Source organism: Doryrhamphus excisus, chromosome 3 (genome assembly GCF_030265055.1).
Source record: "Doryrhamphus excisus isolate RoL2022-K1 chromosome 3, RoL_Dexc_1.0, whole genome shotgun sequence".
Lineage (NCBI taxonomy): Eukaryota > Metazoa > Chordata > Actinopteri > Syngnathiformes > Syngnathidae > Doryrhamphus > Doryrhamphus excisus.
The window spans coordinates 26,166,300-26,186,669 of record NC_080468.1 but is presented as its reverse complement, the minus strand read 5'-3'; the positions used below and the strand labels follow the sequence as shown (position 1 = coordinate 26,186,669).

Below are 20,370 nucleotides of genomic sequence, written 5' to 3'. Positions count from 1 at the left end.
TTCTCCCTGGACTCCGGTTTCCTCCCACATTCCAAAAACATGCTAGGTTAATTGGTGACTCCAAATTGTCCATAGGTATGAATGTGAGTGTGAATGGTTGTTTGTCTATATGTGCCATGTGATTGGCTGGCCACCAGTCCAGGGTATACCCCGCCTCTCGCCCGAAGACAGCGGGGATAGGCTCCAGCACCCCCACGACCCTTGTGAGGATTAGAGGTAGAAAATGAATGAATGAATGAAAAGGTCTTGATAATGAAGGGTCGTTTTGTATTCATGTCAGTATGGCAAACTAGCTATTTTATGGCATTCGTATTGACCAAAGACTTTTTTTCCCTCGAAACAAAGCGAGGGGTTGTCTTTTGTACAGGGTTGAGTGCCAAACAACTTCTTCACAAGCGATTTTGAGCTTTTCTTCTTGTCTCCTTCACACACACACTGACCTAGAGAGATGCAAATGCTACAAATGTTTCAAAGGCTGTTAGAAAGTTAGTCCAACACAGGAGTTCTTATATTCAGGATCATTTTTAATCCAATATGGTAGCTACTATATTGAATTTGTCCCGGTGCAACTTTCTTTGTCCATTTTTTTGCGCTATAGGCCTCCCAAGGCTGCTGTATTTTGGTGCCACTTTATTGAATGAGCATAGACGGCAAGGGCTACCAAAATGTTGTGTTGCATTTCCAAGCGAGTGGCTGGTGCCCAGTGTTCTTTATGCATGACAACACCCATATTGTGCTCCGCCATGCATAAACACACGGCCTGGAGGAGCTGCACTGCTTATTAATTCTACTCTTCACAAGATACATAAATAAAAATACACTTTTTTGTTGTTAAACAGCTGGGGCTTCACCATCTACACAGAGAAACAGCAGTGGTGAGTAGTAAGCCTCCATAAATGTGTGAAATCATTTAAAAGGCTGCCATATTGAAAAGTTTCCCCTCTTGTAGGCATTTTTGCTGCGAGGAGAAGGAGATGCAGGTGGGCTGGGTGGCCGACATCATCAGGATGAAGGTATATTGTATGTTTTTTTTTAACACTTTACACTTCTTTTCATCTTTTTACCCTTCTTTTCTTTAATCACTGAAGAAACTAAGTATCATTTAGGAGTGTCCTGATCTGATATGCAATATCAGACAAAAATATTACATTATATCAGCATGCATCTAAAATCTCCAATCCAAGCAGTCCATTCCGTAATCCATGCCAGCACCTCTGTTCAGCTGCAGCTCTTCTATTCATCATGCAGAATTCCTTGGTCACATAAACAGTGTGTGTTGGCATGTTTTGTAAGGAGTAGGAGTGACAGTAATTTTCATTAAAGTTTGAAAAAGACATTGCAGCTGAGTGTAAAGCTTGCAATGCACAAATTTCCTGTGGTGGCACAGAACTGGTGTAGTTTAATATGACCAACCTCAAATGTGAAATAATTCCAAATTGAGCTTGAATAAACATTTGAAGATGTGAATATGTTTCACAGTAATTACTGAGACATGGAGAAAAGGTAGAATTAAATAAGATATGCTTCTTCCTGCTCCATTTCCACACATGTTGAATTGAGTAAATGTGATGTTCTTTCATGGAACATGCTAAGCATGCGCCAAACATAAAAAAACATTACCATAACTAGATGCTCTAAGATGGATGCCCTCGCTCACCCTTTCACAAAGCTAACAGACACATTGTCTCATTCCGGGCAATACACCGGCTGTGAATAAATCATTGTTTAAAATGGCCTGGAGTTATGAGCGTATAAATCATATCTCCCCCTAATTTCCATTGTGCTGTTAGCGGGATGAAATGCATAAACAGGGAGTTGTAAAGTTTTCGAGGTCACTCTGCAATAACATAAATCAGCGTGTGAGAATAAGGTCAAGGCGAATGTTTATGCTTAGTGCTGACACAGCACGTGCCATGTCAATAATGCACGAGCTTATTGTCACGTTGATACACTCACAGCATCCGAGAGCATCGGAACAGGCGAACATCCTCATCCCAAAAAATTAGTTTTCACGACTCAGTGCGGACATTTCATTAGTATAAGCCCCCTGCCTGACTTCCTTTAGAGGAACTCAGTATTATTTATCACAGGTGCTTACTTGGGTAAAAGCCTTTTAGCGCCTTCGCCAGCATAAAGGCCAGCGTTGGCAGGTTGAGATTGATCTAAAGGGAAATCCAATTTTTCTGTTTCAAAGTGTTTGGAGGAGCTCTCACCTTGGTAACAAGTCAATCTGGAGCTCCCACCACCCCCCCAAAAGTTTGGATTTTCCTCCTCAAATCCGCTAAATAACTAGATTGTCGGTGTCCGACGCAGCAGCTCAGGGGAAGGGCGTATGAGCTGTGGGAAGGGCGGCGGGCTGCTGCAGACTGTAGAGCACTTCTCCTCCCTCTTACCTGGCAGTGAGCATTGCACTAAGACAGTTTCCATAGCAACCGCCAATGAGGACCATTATTTTGAAGGTGCAATTGATGGCGGTGCGTAGGATGGATACATCCAAGGACAGGTCCGGGACAAGAAAACCGCTTTTACGGTCAAAGGGGTCTCGGTAATGGAGAAAAGAATATTTGTAACATATAGATGGATGCTGCCATGATGACAAATAGTCCTTTTCATCACCTCACCACTGACTTTCTCGCTATTTCCGGGGTGCCGGCAGTTCGGATCAGACCTCTGCACCAGCCCAGGGGGCGCCGCAGTTCACACGGCCTCCAGAGGGGGAGCTGTGACTGAAGGCAGAGCACGCCTGCAGCAAAATTCAAGCCAACAGGTACAGCCATCTTGTTCTCTGGATCTTTTCTTTGTACTGTGCTTGCAAGATGAAACTATGAAGCTATACATATATGTTTTTATTTCATAAACATTGCAAGATATTGTATTTGTGGACATTTCTCACTGAAAATAACATTACTGGGTGGAAATTTGTGAAATTTGAAAATGAGCCGTGTCATGTCCGACATGATAGAGTGAAAAAAGGTTGTTCTTCTCTCATTCCATGTGGAAGTGGTAAATGTTTGGCTCCTTACTTTGTCCTTCTTCCCCCACTCTTTTTGAAACACTTTCTTAAGTTTAGAACAGATAAATTGGACAGCTAACTAGTTAGCTCCGTAGCATGCTCTATGCTTTGAGTGGTGGCCGTCTCTTTGAAACAGTTTCTTAAGTTTAGAATAACCAAATGGGAGATTAATGAGTTTAAAGCGGACGCAGCCCCTGCAATGATCACATAGCTTGCACAAGAAGGTTTTCTATGATCAAACTACGAAAATATTCAATTTATTAACATTGATTCCTACTCCGCCACTGGAAATTCACTTATCACAGTGGTAAAGTAAAAGCAGTTCATTAGTTCCAGACCCGTCTGTGATAAATGAATTTTGCAAAGTTGGATTCCTTATTATTTTGTTTTATTACTAAATGTAATATTTTCATTGTCAGAGCATAGAAAACCTGTTTTTGACCTTCAAAATGACCTTCACTTTTTTAACATTATTAGAGCCCTCTAGACATGAAATAAGACCCCTATATTTACGTCACACTTGTGACTGTAAATGTGTTCCCTAGGGGACTGCATCGAGAACAGGAAGTCCAGATTTTTATTGGGAATCAAACCCTACAATAAAAGGCTGTTGTTGCGGTGATCAATTTTTAACATTACATTAAGATTACATGACACATTACTGGCTGATGTAGAATACGACGTCAGCATCCTTTTAATGCGTATATAGCCATTTTAATGCTTGAAAATGCGTTATTTAGACCAAGAATACATTATCTTAAATGTGCAAGTGTTTTGACCAATAAATAATAGGCCATATTTAAAATTTAGATAGATAAAATCACAAAATTCTAAGTGCAAAGTGAAGAGGGATGACCGTACTTTGTGTAAATTGTGTTGTTATATTTCTTTCAGTGTAATACGGTATTTGCACTGTCACTCACTTTGTTCATCTCTGCAAAGTTTTTGGTGAATTTTAGTCACTTTGAGGGATTAAAAAAATATTAGCTAAAGAATACAGTCTAATTGGCAGGTTTAAATGTTGATGTATTTGCCCTCAGATGACCGACAGGAGGATTTCTCTTGCCCTCAAGACCAACACTGATGGTGGGGGCGTGACCCCTCCGGGCCAACACAGGAGGTCCATCATGGACCTTTGCCAGCCGTGGTCACAGCCGCAGGCCTTGCTCGCTTCCCGACAAAGTAGCATGAGCGGCGCTGGCAAGAGGCCCGGCCCCGGCGGCGAGGGTAAGATGCCTCAGAATCTGCTGAGTGAGCTTAATTCAGTGCTGAACAAGACGGGCCGCAGTGCCAACATTGCTGACTGACAAGAGAGGAAGAAAAGTGCATGCGGCGGTCAGCGAACAGAAAAGTGGAGCCTGACAAGACTCGCTGATGCAATTTTTACGCAGCGGCGATACATCTCATGCGTTACTATTTATTTGTCCATCTCTTGCATGTGACAAAGTATGTCATTGCTGTATGGAATTAAACAGTAGAATAAAATCCCTCAGTAAGAATGGATGAAGCCTCTGTTCAATAATGTACACTGCAGGCTTAAAATGCACATGTTGGCGATTGTCACATATAGAGGCGCCTTCATGAAATATGTATTTGATCATTTTGTTTTCATGATGCTTGCTCTGCTAACCAAAGAATTGCCACCTTTGGTGCATTTGCATAGGTTTTCCCTTCATCTTGACAGCCTCTTTAATGCAATTAGAAGATCTCTGTGACAGTATGATTATTTATTATGTGCTTGTTTTTACAGATATTGTTGTTTGGGAGTCAGAGGTGAGCATCAGTGACAAAATCTTTGAAAAGCAAAGACTCAAGCTCAAACGTGAGCCGCTTTTTTTAATTAAAAGCTTTTAAAAATAAAACATGTCTCTGTGAATAATAATACCAAGTGACAGTAGGGGTGGATTTTTTTTTTTTCCATCCTTTTGTGTGCAGCGGTTTAGGAGTGGATGAATTAGCTTAAACAAACAAATACTGTGCATACAGACAGACTGTGTTGTGGTTCTCCACATTTGTAGTATCTTGTCGATGTAAGATTGTGTTTTTTCCCCCTACCTGAAAGCTGCATATCTTCAGAAATACAACCTTTCTCAGGGCTTTCTTGTTGTATACATTGTTAGATTGAAATTTGAACATCAGATTTGACCTAAAACAAGCATGTCCAAAGTGAAGCCTGGGGCTATTTGCTGCCCGCAGCTGTATTTTTAATGGCCCACGGCATATTCTCCAAATTTTAAACTAAAAATAAAAGGTTATATGGGGAAAAAGTTCACAAAATATCAAACCATAATGTATTCCCACACTTGGAATTATTATTATTATTTTTTAATTCAGTGACAAAAAGAAGAAGCAATCTTCTGAGCTTTAAAACGGAATCGCTGTAAATCAGAGACACGGCACTGTTAACTCTGACATACTGCCGCTGTATAACATGCACATCGAGCCGTGGCCCTTGTGATTTACATTTCCAGAAAGGGTACGCCTTATATTAATGGAGCCGTCCATTTTAGCCTCTATAAATAGCTCACCGCATGAAGTCGTCCCTCTGCTTACTGGCTTCCTGTTTTTTTTTTCCGCTGATCCACACATTCCACCCTCTAATCTAGATTCTATTAATGTCCCGCCTGATATTTACGACACATGGTGCCTTTTAGCCCCGACACGGCTGTAAAATATATGTTCAAACCGGCCAAGCTTTATCTAATTAAAAGCCTCTGCCACTGCAATTCAGCTGGGATTGAGTCTTTAAAATCTCAATCAGCCCAAAGACGCCCCCCCAACCCCCACCGCCACAACCTCACCCCCCATCCCCATTTGGAAGAGGGAGCAAGCCACTGAAGAGCTAATAAAGAAGGGAATCGCAGACATTCCAATTAAGCATGTGGGAGAAGACGTCCGTAGATCAGTTCACTTCTGTGTTTGGGTTATATTTTCTTCCAATACCTCACTCTTTCATTTTGGAAACATTGTATTAACTGCAATTTTTTTGCAGATTGATGACCTCTATTGTTGCGGTGGAAATGCTTTTCATTTTGTTGCAGAACACTATAAGAGTTGTGGGGCTTTGTCGTTATTTGGGTATTGGCAAATTTAACATTTGAAACTATGAAACTAGACAGATCACCATCACTGAAATGTGCATCTTTTCACAATGAAAACAGGATTATCTTTGCTTTATTCCAGAAATTCTTGCAAGATCAGCCGTAGCCTCCACCTCCACGGTTAGCAGCTGCAGTATTTGTACAGTGAAGTGTACAGGAGACAAGCTAGCTTGCTGGAAAAAAATGCTTATGAGCTTCTCCAGGTCGCATTCAGGGTCAAGCACCCTGAGGAAACAAGACGATCCAAGATCACCAGAGAGTTAGCAGCAGCTGTGAACTGATCAGGGAAGGACCAGCGAGCCCCGCGGCCATTTCCATTCGGTAATCCACTCAGGGGCTGGAATGAGAAGTGAGGTCGGGTCGACCCTTACCGACGTCCAAACAGCAGCCGGGCGTCAATGCATAGCTTCATATTCCATATATTGGACTCCACGGAGCTGCACATAAGACATTCAGGAGTGCACCCAAGGACGCAGATATAGATCAGCGTGCTAGGATCATTTGTTGCCTTATTTGGAGTCCATTATTTATTTATCCCACTTTAATCTCCCAACTTCACTACCTCCACACTAACCTTCATCTTCGCATTGTTTGGTCTAAATGAGGTTATCAGCAGTGTTGGGCAGAGAATTGCCACACTGGAAGCAAAATAAACATTTGCTTGTTAAACATTCATAGAGCTGCGCTCTTAAGTTTAGTCGTCCTTGTCGACTTGGCAAAGTCGCCAGCCGCCGATCAAAGAGGTTTGTTATTATTTCATAAAAGTCATTTCCAAGACGGTGTGAATCGACATGAACCACAGACTCCTCCCTGATGGAAATGTTTAACTAAAAGCATTGTTTTTTTTTCTTGGTTCATGTTATAGAATGCATTTTAGTACTGTATCTTCTCAAAAAGGTTGTGGAAATGGTTACAGGCAATCCTTGTGCTACGACATTTCGTGTTCCCATAAATCATTAATGCTGTAAAAAAAAACAAGAGATAACTTGTTACCTGCAACATCACTTTTGTTCTTTTATGTTAACTTGTTCCCCATTGTGTCTCCCAAGGAAGATTCTGCTGATTACTGAACGTCAAAGAAAAGGAAAGTGAAAAGAGAAATATGAATCTTAAATATTCTAGCTGAGAAATGCTAATCCACATTGACTGCATGCAAACGTTGTGACCAACAATGAAAATGTTGCAGAAACATTTATTTTACACCATGACTTTGAAGCAGTGGGGGTGTGCGTGATCTATGAGGTACTTGTCACTGCTGTTCTTCCATAGATAGCAAAAGCCAGCGTTTTTGGTTTGTTTGTTTATTGACACACGGTGGTCGAGTGGTTTGCATGTTTGACCACACAGTCTGTAGATCGAGAGGATCCGGTTTTGGGCATCTAAACGTGGAATTTGCATGTTCTGTGTGTGTGTTTCCTCCAGGTACTCCGGTTTCGTCCCACATTCCTAACAACATGCATGTTTGGTTAATTGGCAACTCTAAATTGCGATTGGTTGGCGACCAGTCCATGGTGTACTAGCTGGGACACAACCCCACAACCCTAATGAGGATAAGCGGCATAGAAAATGCATGGATGGATTGTTTACCAGGAGGTGACCAGACCTTTACAACAAAGCTAACCCAAACTTTTCCTGGACCAGGATAGAATGCACATACTTCATATTCAGATAAAAGGTAAGAACTATGGCATGGCAATGGATTCAAATATTCAATTGTGATTAATCACATTTTGTTCAAAGTTAACTGTAAGTAATAGCAGACAGGTTTTGGTGGTTTACTGGCATCTCATTGAGAGCTGTGTGTGTGTCTGCTCTCTCCCTTTCACTTAATCACATTAACACAAGCCCCCAAATAGCTGTCCTCGTCTATGCCTGCCAGTAACTAGCAGCTCGTAATCCAAACTTCAGCTCACAGTAAAAGCAAAGAATCAGCCAAGAGACAGCTTGTATCTAAAAAAAAACACTTTGGACAATCAAATGCCAAAGTAACACTGACTATAATAAACCAAACAAACCTGCAATGCAACAGTACCTTCTCTCTCCTCCCTGGCGTTAGAGAGATGACATACTCTGGTGACAACTCAACTCACAGCGACAGTAGATACAAATAACTCTAGTCTTGTCAAGTGAGCCATCTGCCATGGCTGTGAAGCTACACTTACCATTCCAAATACGCTTTACTTTGTCCATTTCTGATCAATATTTGTTCCGGCTTGTGGCTCCATATCATCGAAAGTCAAACAGGACGACACACCGACAAGGAACACACTTTGTATCGTATTGAGAGAATAAACATTAGTCTGTAAAAACTAAAAACAATAGATTTAGATTGAGAGCTTGACACAAGCTGCAGAAATCAATGCCAGTGTGTTTGATCACTCCCTTATCAAACGATCTATGTACGATTGTTTAATTAACATACCTAATTGCTAGGGGCCCTTGAAATTGTCTAATGGCGGCCCCTGGTCAATTGCACTGATCGTAAATACATTTATTTCCATTCCATGTGATCTGTGTCTGCCAAACTCAGGGATGATCGACAGCATAAATTTGTGTTTATTAAGAAATGAACTGAAAATTGAACTCTGAAAATCAATCTGCTTAAGATTATGTTATTACAAGCCATCAATTGTGTTCAACGGCACTACATCATTTAAGATAATTTCACGTGTTTTAAGTGTAGACGTATTTTCTGGGATATCCAAGCATACTTAAAGGAAAACTGGACTTTGTGGGGGATTTTGCCCATTCTCCAAAATCCTTATGTGAAATATGAACACACACAAACATTTCTTTCCCTTTTCTGTGCATTCAAACAAAAGAAAACAAGTTAATATGAGCTAGCGAACAATACACATTATTGGGACCTATCTATTTCAACTACGAAGCTCCTGTAACAGGGTTTTATGGTTTGATATCCATGCTGTGATCATGCATTAACAGGTACATGCACTACTACTTGCATTTTGATTATTTAAAACATTACCTTTGGAGGCGGAATAGGTGTATCCCGTTATGAGAATTAATAAGCTGCCTCTTTTTGTCTGTTTTTATAGGTCTAGAACACAGAAAAGAGAAAGACGTGTGTTCCTGTCTCACGTAAGGATTGTGGATCAGCGGAAATTCCCCCAAGAGTTAAGTTTAGGACAAATAAATTGGAGGCTAACTAGTTAGCTAAGTATCTAGTTATATGCTATAAGCAGCGGCTATATCTTATGTCTCTGCAGTGACCCCATGCCTGTGTATTAGAGTTCAGCAATGCGTTGTAAACATAGAATAACACGAGTGTAACTGACTATAGGGATGTTATTTCGTGACTACAGGGCTCTAGTAATGGTAATGGTATTGAATCCATTCATTCATTCATTCATTCATTTTCTACTGCTTTTTCCTCACGACGGTCGTGGGGGATGATGGAGCCTATCCCAGCTGTCTTTGGGCGAGAGGCGGGGTACACCCTGGACTGGTCGCCAGCCAATCAGAGGGCACAGGTACACTGACTACTCTACAGCATATCCAATTTGACTTTGTAAAGTAGTGTCCATGGAGATATACTGTCATAAAAATGCATTGCGTTAACCTGATCTACTGTAGGCGACAATGACCTCATAAAGAAAGTGTGTATGTTTTCCCCTTCTTAACTCCCAAATATGTAACTTAAGAACCAAATAAGGTTGTTGAGTTCACTGAGCCAAAATAGTCAACATTAAAGCTAAAAAAAAAAAGAAAATGCTGTAGCATTCCCCAGAGTCGCTTGTTGATATCTCGCTTTTATAACATGACCCATTTCCACTTTTTGATAAGAATAGCAATTACCACACGTCTTTTTGCCTCCCGTACGAGAAACATGTCTCGACCCCTGCTTTGTCTCACTCAATGGGCTTGAAATGTTGCCACGCATGAAATGATATTTCATGACATACAAGCATGTTCATTTAGTCTCATTGTTTTCCATTTGCACCCTTTTGAACTGCGACTTGTTTTGCTCGCACCAGGCCTCGCCTCCAAGCTATTTGGGACTAATGTGCCTCTAAGTCTGCAAGGTGCAATTAGCCAGGATGAAACAATCACACAATCCCATCTCATAATTGATATTAAGACCCGTCTATATGCAAATGGTTTGAAAAAGATCCAATCTGCCCATTCTGTTTGATAAGGCTTTGAGCTCCATCATAATACCTATCAAATCACACATCTTTTCCCCAGCCGGCCTGCTCTTTTTTTTTTTCCCTCCTCCTCCCTGATGATGAGATAATGACCCACGTTGGTGAGTGAGATTTCTGATTAGCACACCAACAATGACTGCTAATTACCAGCTGAAAGACAAAGCCCTGTGGCGCTGCAAAACACTGCACCTGTGTGTGTCGCTTTGTGATGATTCCCCACCAGGATTGACGAGAACGCTCACACTTTTAGTGAACATTCGGGGAGGAACAGCACAGTTTGGTACACACCTTTATTTTAAAGTCGGGGTTTGGTTCAGCTTTTGTGCAAACAGCTTTTTTTTTAATGAAACAAATGGGTACTTCCTGTTCTTGGCGTAATATGTACAGTACCATGTGGGTACCTTGGTACGTCTCTGTACCGTACCAAAAAATCCCATTAGGTGTACCATTATAGCCCTAGTTAACATTAACCTAAATCTCCCTGATGACACCTTGCTGCTGCTAGGAGTTGCAATGAGACAAATGTTTTACAATGCACCCTGTCAAGGTGCCCCCCCCCACTTCTGCATCCCTGCTGGCCTCTAGGGAAACACATCTCAATGAATATTTGATTCCCGTTGATTACCTTTTGCTTTGGTTCAATATGGCATGCATAATGAACCACAACAAGGCCAGATTGAAAATACAGCTTGACAGCGTTTTTCCTCCAACACAATCAACTCCTCCTTTTAGTGTTTTTTGCACTCACTTAATGGAGCCTCGGGCAAATTTTAGATCTTAATTAAAAGTAACTATATGGGAAGAAGTACACCTATACAACGAGCGAACAGCTTTGACTCCTCCAGGTAAAAGTTTTTGAGGTCAGAGGCCCGATATTAGCTTTTACTTGCAGAACTGTACTTTTTAATCTATGCTGAATGTTCATTTGGGCTGCAATGATTTTCGTCAAATAATTAGCGCAAATTTTTTTGCTCAGTTGATTTGTCAAATGATTATTGCTTATATCGCTGCATCTTGCACCATATTAGAAAACCTCCCAACAACGTCAGAAAAACTCACATTCATACCTATGGACAATTTGGAGTCACCAATTAACCGAGCATGTTTTTGGAATGTGGGAGGAAACCGGAGTACCCGGAGAAAACCCACACATGCACGGAGAGAACATGCAAACTCCACACAGAGATGGCCGAGGGTGGAATTGAACTGGTCTCCTAGCTGTGAGGTCTGCGCGCTAACCACTCGACCGCCATGCCGCCCTTGTCAGGACTTATTATTGTAAATTGTAACAAAATAAACACAAATGACGTAGGTACAAATTGTTTTACTTTATTACACAAAGTACGTATATATAGCTATCCATCGCTACATTGAGGTTCAAACATGGCGCCCTAACACTATTGCGTTTTTGTCACAGGGCACATATAGACAAACAACCATTCACACTCACATTCATACCTATGGACAATTTGGAGTCGCTAATTAACCTAGCATGTTTTTGGAATGTGGGAGGAAACCGGAGAAAACCCACGCACGAACGGGAAAACATGCAAACTCCACACAGAGATGCCAAGTGGAGACTCATACATAGCCGTCGTGTTGCTGTGAAACATAAAATGTTGCTCTACTTTCAGTTTGGGTCTACTTTTTATCTCCATTAACTCAGTTTCTCACTCCTGCCATTTTTTCTTTCTACGTCTTGCCCTCTCGTGTGTCTTCTTATAAATAAATGACTCTACGACAATTAAAATTTGTGACGTGTCAACAATAATAAATCTCCATCTGCAACATTAATTGCTTCGGCCCTAATATTCATGCACCTTTTTAAGTGGCATACAAGCCTGAATATTGTATCACCGTATAGTGCCATAGTATGTACAGTATGTACCACGTTATTACTACAGCAGTATTAAACACTTTATTACAAAATTTGAATTTTAAATGTAAATGAAGTGATAATTGTATAAAATTGTATAGTATACTGTATCTGTAGTGTGTCTTCAGTGTGTCATCAGCAGTTGACTCTCAAAAATGACTCTCAAAACAGTCCTCACTTCCTAGTTCCTGATTTTTTATTTTGTGCATGTTTCTCACACTTAAAACATCCGTACATACATTTTCTATACCACTTATCCCCATTAAGAGCCTATCCCAGCTGACTTCAGGAGAGAGGCGGGGTACACCCTGGACTGGTTGCCAGCCAATCACAGGGCACATATAGACAAACAACCATTCACACTCACATTCATACCTATGGACAATTTGGAGTCGCCAATTAACCTGCAAACTGATTATTTTGTGTCTAAAACTGGGTGCAACATATCAGTAATGAACCTAATTCAAGGTTTGGATGGTCGCGCTGGATGAGCTAATAATTAAGCATCATACATTTGCTTTTTGAGAGATTTGAGTCACAATAAATGTTTTTCAAGTCACTTCCACTGCAGTAGTTGGCAGTGATTAAAGAGAGGATTCATGCTTTGTTCTCCATAGCTAATTCATGCCTTTGTTCTGCTCTAAAAACATGAAAAAGTCACCTTTTGTTTTCCCCCTCCTGGTGTTTGACTGGAATCAAACCTTTTCCTTGCAGCCGTCCTTGGATTAATCCATTCTCGCTCTCTCTCTCTCTCTCTCTCTCTCATCGCCTCTAACAAGCCTTTTTTTCTTGTTTAATTACCATTAGTCCTGCCTTGTTTGTGCACGCGTGCTATTTGGGTCATGAATAAACGAGGGACTGGAAGTGGTTTGTGGGAACCGTAGAGTTCCTTTATATTCATCCTGCCGCATTATTGTGTGTGTTTGCTAATGAAGAAAGGAATACTAATGGTGGAAAAACTGTGATTTTTACAGCTGATTGGTCGTAATGGACGCATGTTCCTTATGAATGAGCATGCATGGCACTGTGTGGATGGCTGTGTTTATGTCTTGGGTGGGGCCACACACGCCCGTCAGTTCCTATTATGGAGTGGAGTTTTATGGAATGCATGGCGTCAGATTCCCTCATGGAACTGAAAGAAAACAAAGCCTTAATCTAATTGTGTGCAAAAAAAAGGAGAATGGGATGATTAAATGTAATTGTTTTCTCAACAACAATGGGAAGGAGGTGGGATTCCAGTGGTAGTAAACAGTTTATTCCACAGAACTTCCATTTTACTGCCCGTGCAGCATCATTCTAATGAGAGATGGTGTTTACAGGGCTGCGCTCCTGATAGATATTTCATTAATATTGCGGCTAAAGACAAAAGCCAGAAGCAGAGCCTGGCAAACAGCACAATTAAAAAAATATATAATAATAATAATTATAAAAAGTTTGCTTTATTGATATAGATAAATTGTAAAATGACAAGCAGAGGACTGTAGGACTTTTATGGAGTTCAGCATTTCAATGTCAGGGGAGGTTACAATGGTTGATGACAGGGACCAAAGACACGCAAAAATCATAGAACACATGCAACAGAAAAAAGAAGAAATTTGGTGGAATGAAAGGTATTTGTGTTTGTTGAACATTAGGGTTTTTACGATACACTCAGATGATGAAATGAGACTATACCATACTATACCATATTTTCTTGGCAGATATTGCGACAGCCACTTATTGTTAAAAATAATAATATTGCTAATAATTAATGTTGCCATGCCTTCCCACTTACCCTGGATTCACATCACTATCCCCTGTGCCACCTGCTTGTGATGTGAGTTGTCGTTTAGTTTAAGTTAATTTTTGCAACATGTTGTGGGCTGATAAAAAAAAAAAACCCAGGGCCTCAATTTTAGACACCAATGCTAACGTAAGTAGAAGGCCAGTAGGAGGAAACACAACAGGGAACTTGCGGAGGAGACCCAAGCTCACTGAATTGAGAAAAAACTTTGACTCGGTTGGCGATTATTAACAATATGCAAGCAAACTAAATGCTGTCAATATTATTCAGGATAGGATTGGCTTTTCTTTTACTCCAGCCATCTCGTTTAGTGCAGCCTGCATGCTGCTTTGCGAGGAATGATAAGAAAAAAATGATATGAAATTGGAATCGCAAAGAAAAAGTATTTCATACCGACTCCCCCCCCCGTCCCCCCCGTCCCCCCCAACACCGTTGCGGGCTCTGACTTCCAGACAGATATCAAATTTGTTCCAGAATGCCGAAACGCCTTCATGATCCACTACATCTCCTTAAATTGAATCTGCTAGACTTCTTCTTCCACCAGCTGATAATAAGCGCATGTTGTGCCTGGGTGGGGAAATGTCAGCCATTTTAAATGACATAGATATATAGAATGCAAACATTTACATGCTGGATGCGCTGATAAAAATGTGCAGTGAATACGTTTCCCACCAATTCTGTGAGAAGAATTTGCACCTTCCAGAACATCACAGTGTTTCTCCCACATTCCAAAGTGTTTTCTGAAAGAGACAGAATTAGCGTCCAACAACAGCATCATTGCCAAAATCTTTGGCAGTTCATCTAAGTATTTGATTTCTGCACGTATGGAAGGTCCAAAAAGACGTGTTTATTGCAATATATCTTCTCATGGGGTGATTATTTTGTTAGTGTCGTCCCATTAAAAGATATAATAAAGTGTGAACTGTGTACTCACTTTTATGACGTATTTAATGTTATATCGACACTGAATCAAGTCTCGGCTATTTTTGCTTACTTCTACTAGCCTGGTAGGATACATTGTGGCCATCTACCACCATGCATTTATGTTTTAAAAGGCAGGATGATGATGCATGACTTGCATTGGGTCTTATTCGATTGTGCAGGTGTTTTACTGTGTGCATTATGAGGATTAATAGGATGCTGCCATACTTATAGTGTGCTTCTTCATAGATGGGGGCAAGATGCTGAGGCAAGAAAAAATACTTTTAATACACAAACAATTCTGCTGCGTAGCACATGTTTTTTTTTTTTTTCCCTGGCATGCGTGAAAAGTGGCGTATGCGCCCACTTGATAGTATTGTACTGGAAAAACCTTTGAGCCTCATAATCCTCTTACTGCTGTTTTAATTTCAATCCTTTTTTTTTATTTCACAGAAGTTTGCCTGCAACTTTTAAGGCCTCTGTCACACACAATTATCAACACAGGCATGTCACCTTCTTGGGTCTCAGTATGCAGACAAATGTTTCTGTCTAGACAATGGTAAGCGCACACACACAAGCAAAAAGGAAGCAAAACCAAACAAATGGATGTGCCCTGCTTATCAATCAAAGCAGAGGAAGAGGAAATCAATAAGCCAAAACATTTAGAGGAGGAGGACACACAAATGATCATTTAGGTCTCTTCAGAGCAACAAACGCTGCTGTAAAACACTGATTAATGTGGTTGGTAGTCTTCGCTGCCAAATCTATCACAATGTTGAAGCCCGTTACAGAAGAATAAAGGACATATTTGTGCGACAACAGAATTGAAATTTTAGGGTCATATACTAGACCAAGTTATTATGATCCCATCCATCCATTTTATATGCTGCTTAGCCTTACTAGGGTCACGGGTATGCTGGAGCCTATCCCAGCTGTTTTCAGGCGAGAGGCGGGGTACACCCTGGACTGATCGGCAGTCATTTGCAGAAGTTATTATGAATCTATGCATAATAATAATAATAATTCATTCATTTTCTACTGCTTTTTCCTCACAAGGGTCGCGAGGGGTGCTGGAGCCTATCTCAGCTGTCTTCGGGCGACCAGTCCGGGGTACACCCTGGACTGGTGGCCAGCCAATCACAGGGCACATAGTATAGACAAACAACCATTCACACTCACATTCATACCTATGGACAATTTGGAGTCACCAATTAACCTAGCATGTTTTTGGAATGTGGGAGGAAACCGCAGTACCCGGAGAAAAACCACGCAGGGTGGAATTGAACCCTGGTCTCCTAGCTGTGAGGTCTGCACGCTAACCACTCGACCACCGTGCTGCCAATAATAATAATAATAATAATGCAATTAAATGCAATTAAAGTAGAATAAAATATTTTCATCAACGATTAGCAATAATAATGCATTGTATAACCAAATAAATGAATAAGAATGAAAACAAAAAGTGTAAATTTGACAGGAATTTATATAACAAAATAAAAAAGAATTAATTTACTAATACATTATCCATATTTGGACATTCATTCATTCATTCATTTTCTACCGCTTATAGCCATGAAGGTCGCAGGCGTGCTGGAGCCTATCCCAGCTGTCTTTGGGCGAGCATAATAAGCATAATAATGCTAAGAATGCTAAGGCTGTGGGTGCGTGGGGGTGTGGTTGGGGGGGTGGGGTCATGAATGCAATTTTAAAGCCCACGTGCAACGGTTTAAAAGTCAACAGTCGCCTGTGGCTCCAGAGAGAAAAAGTTCACTGTAGCGTTAAATTTTATTCTAGCCTGCTGTTAGCGCTAAAAGAAAGGGACATTTTTTTGATTGTGCAACACCTTTTATGTGAATTTATGGTTGTTTTATTAATGAACAGCACAAAGAGGTGTCAGCGATGTACTGACCCACATTTCCTTTGATAACAGCAGGCCGCAATCTTAATATAACTCATTGTTTCTCCACATCTCTACTTATTCCCTCCTCTCCGTCTGCATGTTAAACATCCCTCCAGCGTCGGTAGTAGCGCACACTGCAAATACGCTATCACGGCCACTGAACATGGCATTTGAGACACATTGGCGCATGCAATAATTAATGAGACAAAACTTGCTTTGCTTCTTTACAACAAAGCCGGCAAATGAAAGGGCAGCCCGGAAAGTCTGAGGAGGGCCTTGTAAAAAAAAAAAAAAAAAAAACATGTGCTGATACCATCTTTTATTGAAATGCTGCCAGAAGGTTGTCACCACCAAAAAAAAAAAATCAAACTGAATTTGAGAGCAGAGCTGTATCGTATATTTAGACCCCAGGCTCTTGGTGATGGAGAGATCCACTCTGCTCTTTAAATTATCCCCCTTTTTCTTTGATTTTCATCCAATTTTGCCTATGCCATGATCCCAAACACAGGATGACGCAAAAACAACACAACAATTTCCATATAGGCACACAAACATGCTCGATTTTGGTGCAGCTTTGGCTAAATATGAAATTGAGAGCTCAAAAGGGGAAGCATGACAAAAGATGAAATCCTGTCACAATGTTGTTGGATGTCTGTTAGGATTAAGGAAAAAAATTAAGGACATTTGTGGTCTGGAATCGAGTGGAATTACATTTTTTATTAGAACTACAATTACAACATTGGTTCTATTACTGCTACATTGTGCATACTTTTTTAATATACAACTGTGTGGTCAAAGAGAGACAACAATACACGATAGATGATAGACGACATCCCTTGAGCTGAACCCCCATCCAGGCAAGGAAAAAATTAAAACACAGATAAGACGAATCCATTTCATCCTAATGGAGTTCCATTCCATTAAAATAAATAAAGGCAAATATTCGTCGGAATCCTCACTCTCTCATCCTGATAAGGACATTCCTTGACAGGTTTTCAAAGTGCAAGGAACATCAATATATCAATAATCATCAAAATTACTTATTTGTTAATATAACTCACACAGAGAAATAAACAACTTCATGCTCTGTCTCCTGTGAGCTCTGCATTGTGACTCGTTCAAGCGCACTCCGAATTGTGAGTTTGAGGCGCTAATTGTTTTTCATTTTTATTCACATACCCCCATGACAATTGGCATACCCCCCTTTGGGAACCTTGGATGTATGATGAAGAGTAGTTTTAGTTAGCAAAATGTTTCTTCATATATTTTTACAGTATAATCTGCACATATGAAGTGTGTGCACCAAATCTCCAATGGGTGTGTGCAGAGTGCTTGTGCGAGATAAACTCAGGTAAAAAAGAGGAACTAAAAAAATGTCAGTAGGTTTCCTCTCCAATTGGCCGCTCCCTTTAATTTGCACACTTTGGCGTCAGTACAGCGCTCGCATCATAAGCGTGTCCTCTATTTACCGCTCCTATGTTGACATTTGGGAGTTGACCTTTGAAATCAAACGGCGGCGGTGACCAGGGATGGCATTAATGAGGGAATTTGGTAAGCAATTTAAAAGTCCATTAACGTGGCGGAAGCATTTCCACTCTGCAGTTTCCTTTAAAAAAAATAAAAAAATAAGTCTGCTGCAGCTAATTGATATTCTGGGTAAGGGTGGCTATAAAAGTTTTTTTCTGTGTAGAGCTGCGTCGTCTTGCGGTGCATTACACAATATCAGCCCCTCTCTAAATAAACATCGGGGGTTGGTGGGGTGTTTAATGGGCCATCTCATTCTGCATGCTGAGTGAGGGAGCGCTAAATCCCTGTCAGTGTCATTTTCATGTTTTTCCCTTGAAGATTGCAACAAATTAGCACAAAAAGGGAGATGGAGGGCTATCAGAGAGACTATCAAGTACACTTACATGCTGTTTTCTCCCGCCAAACGTTCACATAATTTGCCTAACTCACAGTTCAATACTAATGGGCTTACTTTAAAGATGCACTTGTGCAGAGGCTAGCTTGTTTTAAAAATCCATTTCCGACAGTACTTTAAGGAGCCGTATTTGGTTACTGAAGTGGATCCTAAAAATGAACCTTGTGTGATATTATATACATCTTATCTTCAATAAAACACAAAGTCTCTTACAACAGCAAATAACCACCGGCGTCTCCAATTAGTGCCAAATCAAAAAACATTGTTATGTAAACAACAGTAAGCATTGTGGCTGTAGGCAATGTCATTTTCATTAAAGGGGGCCCATTATGCTCATTTTTCGGCCCTTTGTATTGAGTTGTGGACTCCTATAGAGCAGCTACACACAATGACCCACACGGAAAGCTTTCTAGATATTAGAGAATCTTCACCTATTCCAGTTGTATTTCTTTGAATTCCGTGCTTCCCGCTCTGTTTTAATTTATTTTCACGTGGTTGGCCACACCCATGAGTGCTTAGAAGGACCCACTACTAGCCTGCCATTAGCTGCCAACCCAACGTTATAGGAGTTGATCATTTTTTTTTAAATGTCCGCTTATGGAAGTAGGGACTCTACAGTCTGAAGTTTCTTAAGAAAAGAAGTTTCTTTAAGACATCTCTCAATGGTAAGTAGTTTTAGCATTTTAATGTTACGTTTTTTACAGCATTGGTAACGTGTAATTTTTTTCGTGGAACTACCAGCGTGTAAAAAAAACGAGTGGGAAATGTCTTTTGGGAAACGGCATACATGGAGCAACCCGCTGCATATAATTCTATACAGACAATTGCATTTCTTCCATGACTTACACAAAATAAACAGGAAACTGATACATTTTTACGTACTGCTTGCTCTTTTGACTCTTCGACATGACCAAGTGATGTTGGAAAGCCGTCAGTCAACATTTGTTGGCTAGTCCAGCTGCATAGTGGCCCATGTTCACCAAACAGTGTGAAATGCCGTTGACTGATTAAAATATTAGCATTGACATTTATTTTGCTAGTAATTGTGAACAATTTTGTAAACAAATATTTCTTTCCCTTCTACCCAAAAAACACTTTTTACAAGTCATTGCTAGCTTGGGGGAGGGCAGAGAGTATATCTGGCTAGCAGCCACGCCCATAAGGAATCCCCCTCTGTGACATCACAAAGGAACAGTTTTGCAACACCCTCTGAAACCGAGTGTTTTCAGCCATCCCAAAATTTTTTCAGGGCTCACATCCAAATGAGTAAACCTTATTATCTGAAACTTTGGCATCGTTTAACTACATTTTTAGGTCAGAAAGCAGAATACTAGGTCCCCTCTAACTCCACGAGATGACAGCAGTTGCCTTTAAAGTACCATGAGTGGTCAGCTTCTAGTAATTTTAACTACCTTTGCTGGTGTGAAACTCATGTCTGTTGTTTACTACACAAGTCCAAACCATTTCCCATTTACGATGTTTTACTCTGGTCCTATAGGCGGCAGTAGTTTTGTCAAAATTGTCGTATGTCACCCCAAAATAAAACTATGCCTGGCAGAGGTTTGCGGTTGGCTTGGTGGAATTATCCTGGAAGTTTAGCTCCAGCAACCAGCAACACCAGATGTTAGTCACCCCCGCACAGATGACTGAATGGATCACCCCGCTACTATTATTCGACACAAGAACAAG

The 20,370-nt window shown here is 40.6% G+C and overlaps 1 protein-coding gene across 4 annotated transcripts in view; it reads left to right on the top strand.

Annotated features, from left to right (window-relative positions):
- The window catches only part of arap2 (ArfGAP with RhoGAP domain, ankyrin repeat and PH domain 2), a 131,583-nt gene that overhangs the window by 76,641 nt on the left and 34,572 nt on the right, over nucleotides 1-20,370 (top strand). Inside the window, exons 30-36 of one of the 4 annotated variants that reach the window (XR_009129175.1) lie at nucleotides 840-875; nucleotides 950-1,013; nucleotides 2,657-2,767; nucleotides 4,054-4,240; nucleotides 4,764-4,786; nucleotides 7,168-7,789; nucleotides 9,171-9,605. Coding sequence is in view for 3 of the 4 variants with exons in the window: in XM_058069128.1 (XP_057925111.1) it covers nucleotides 840-875; nucleotides 950-1,013; nucleotides 2,657-2,767; nucleotides 4,054-4,240; nucleotides 4,764-4,867 (502 nt within the window). In the remaining variant the exon portion in view is untranslated. Of the gene's footprint in view, nucleotides 1-839; nucleotides 876-949; nucleotides 1,014-2,656; nucleotides 2,768-4,053; nucleotides 4,898-7,167; nucleotides 7,804-9,170; nucleotides 9,606-20,370 lie in introns of those variants that run through there. The other 3 variants (XM_058069131.1, XM_058069128.1, XM_058069129.1) reach the window with 3 other exon arrangements.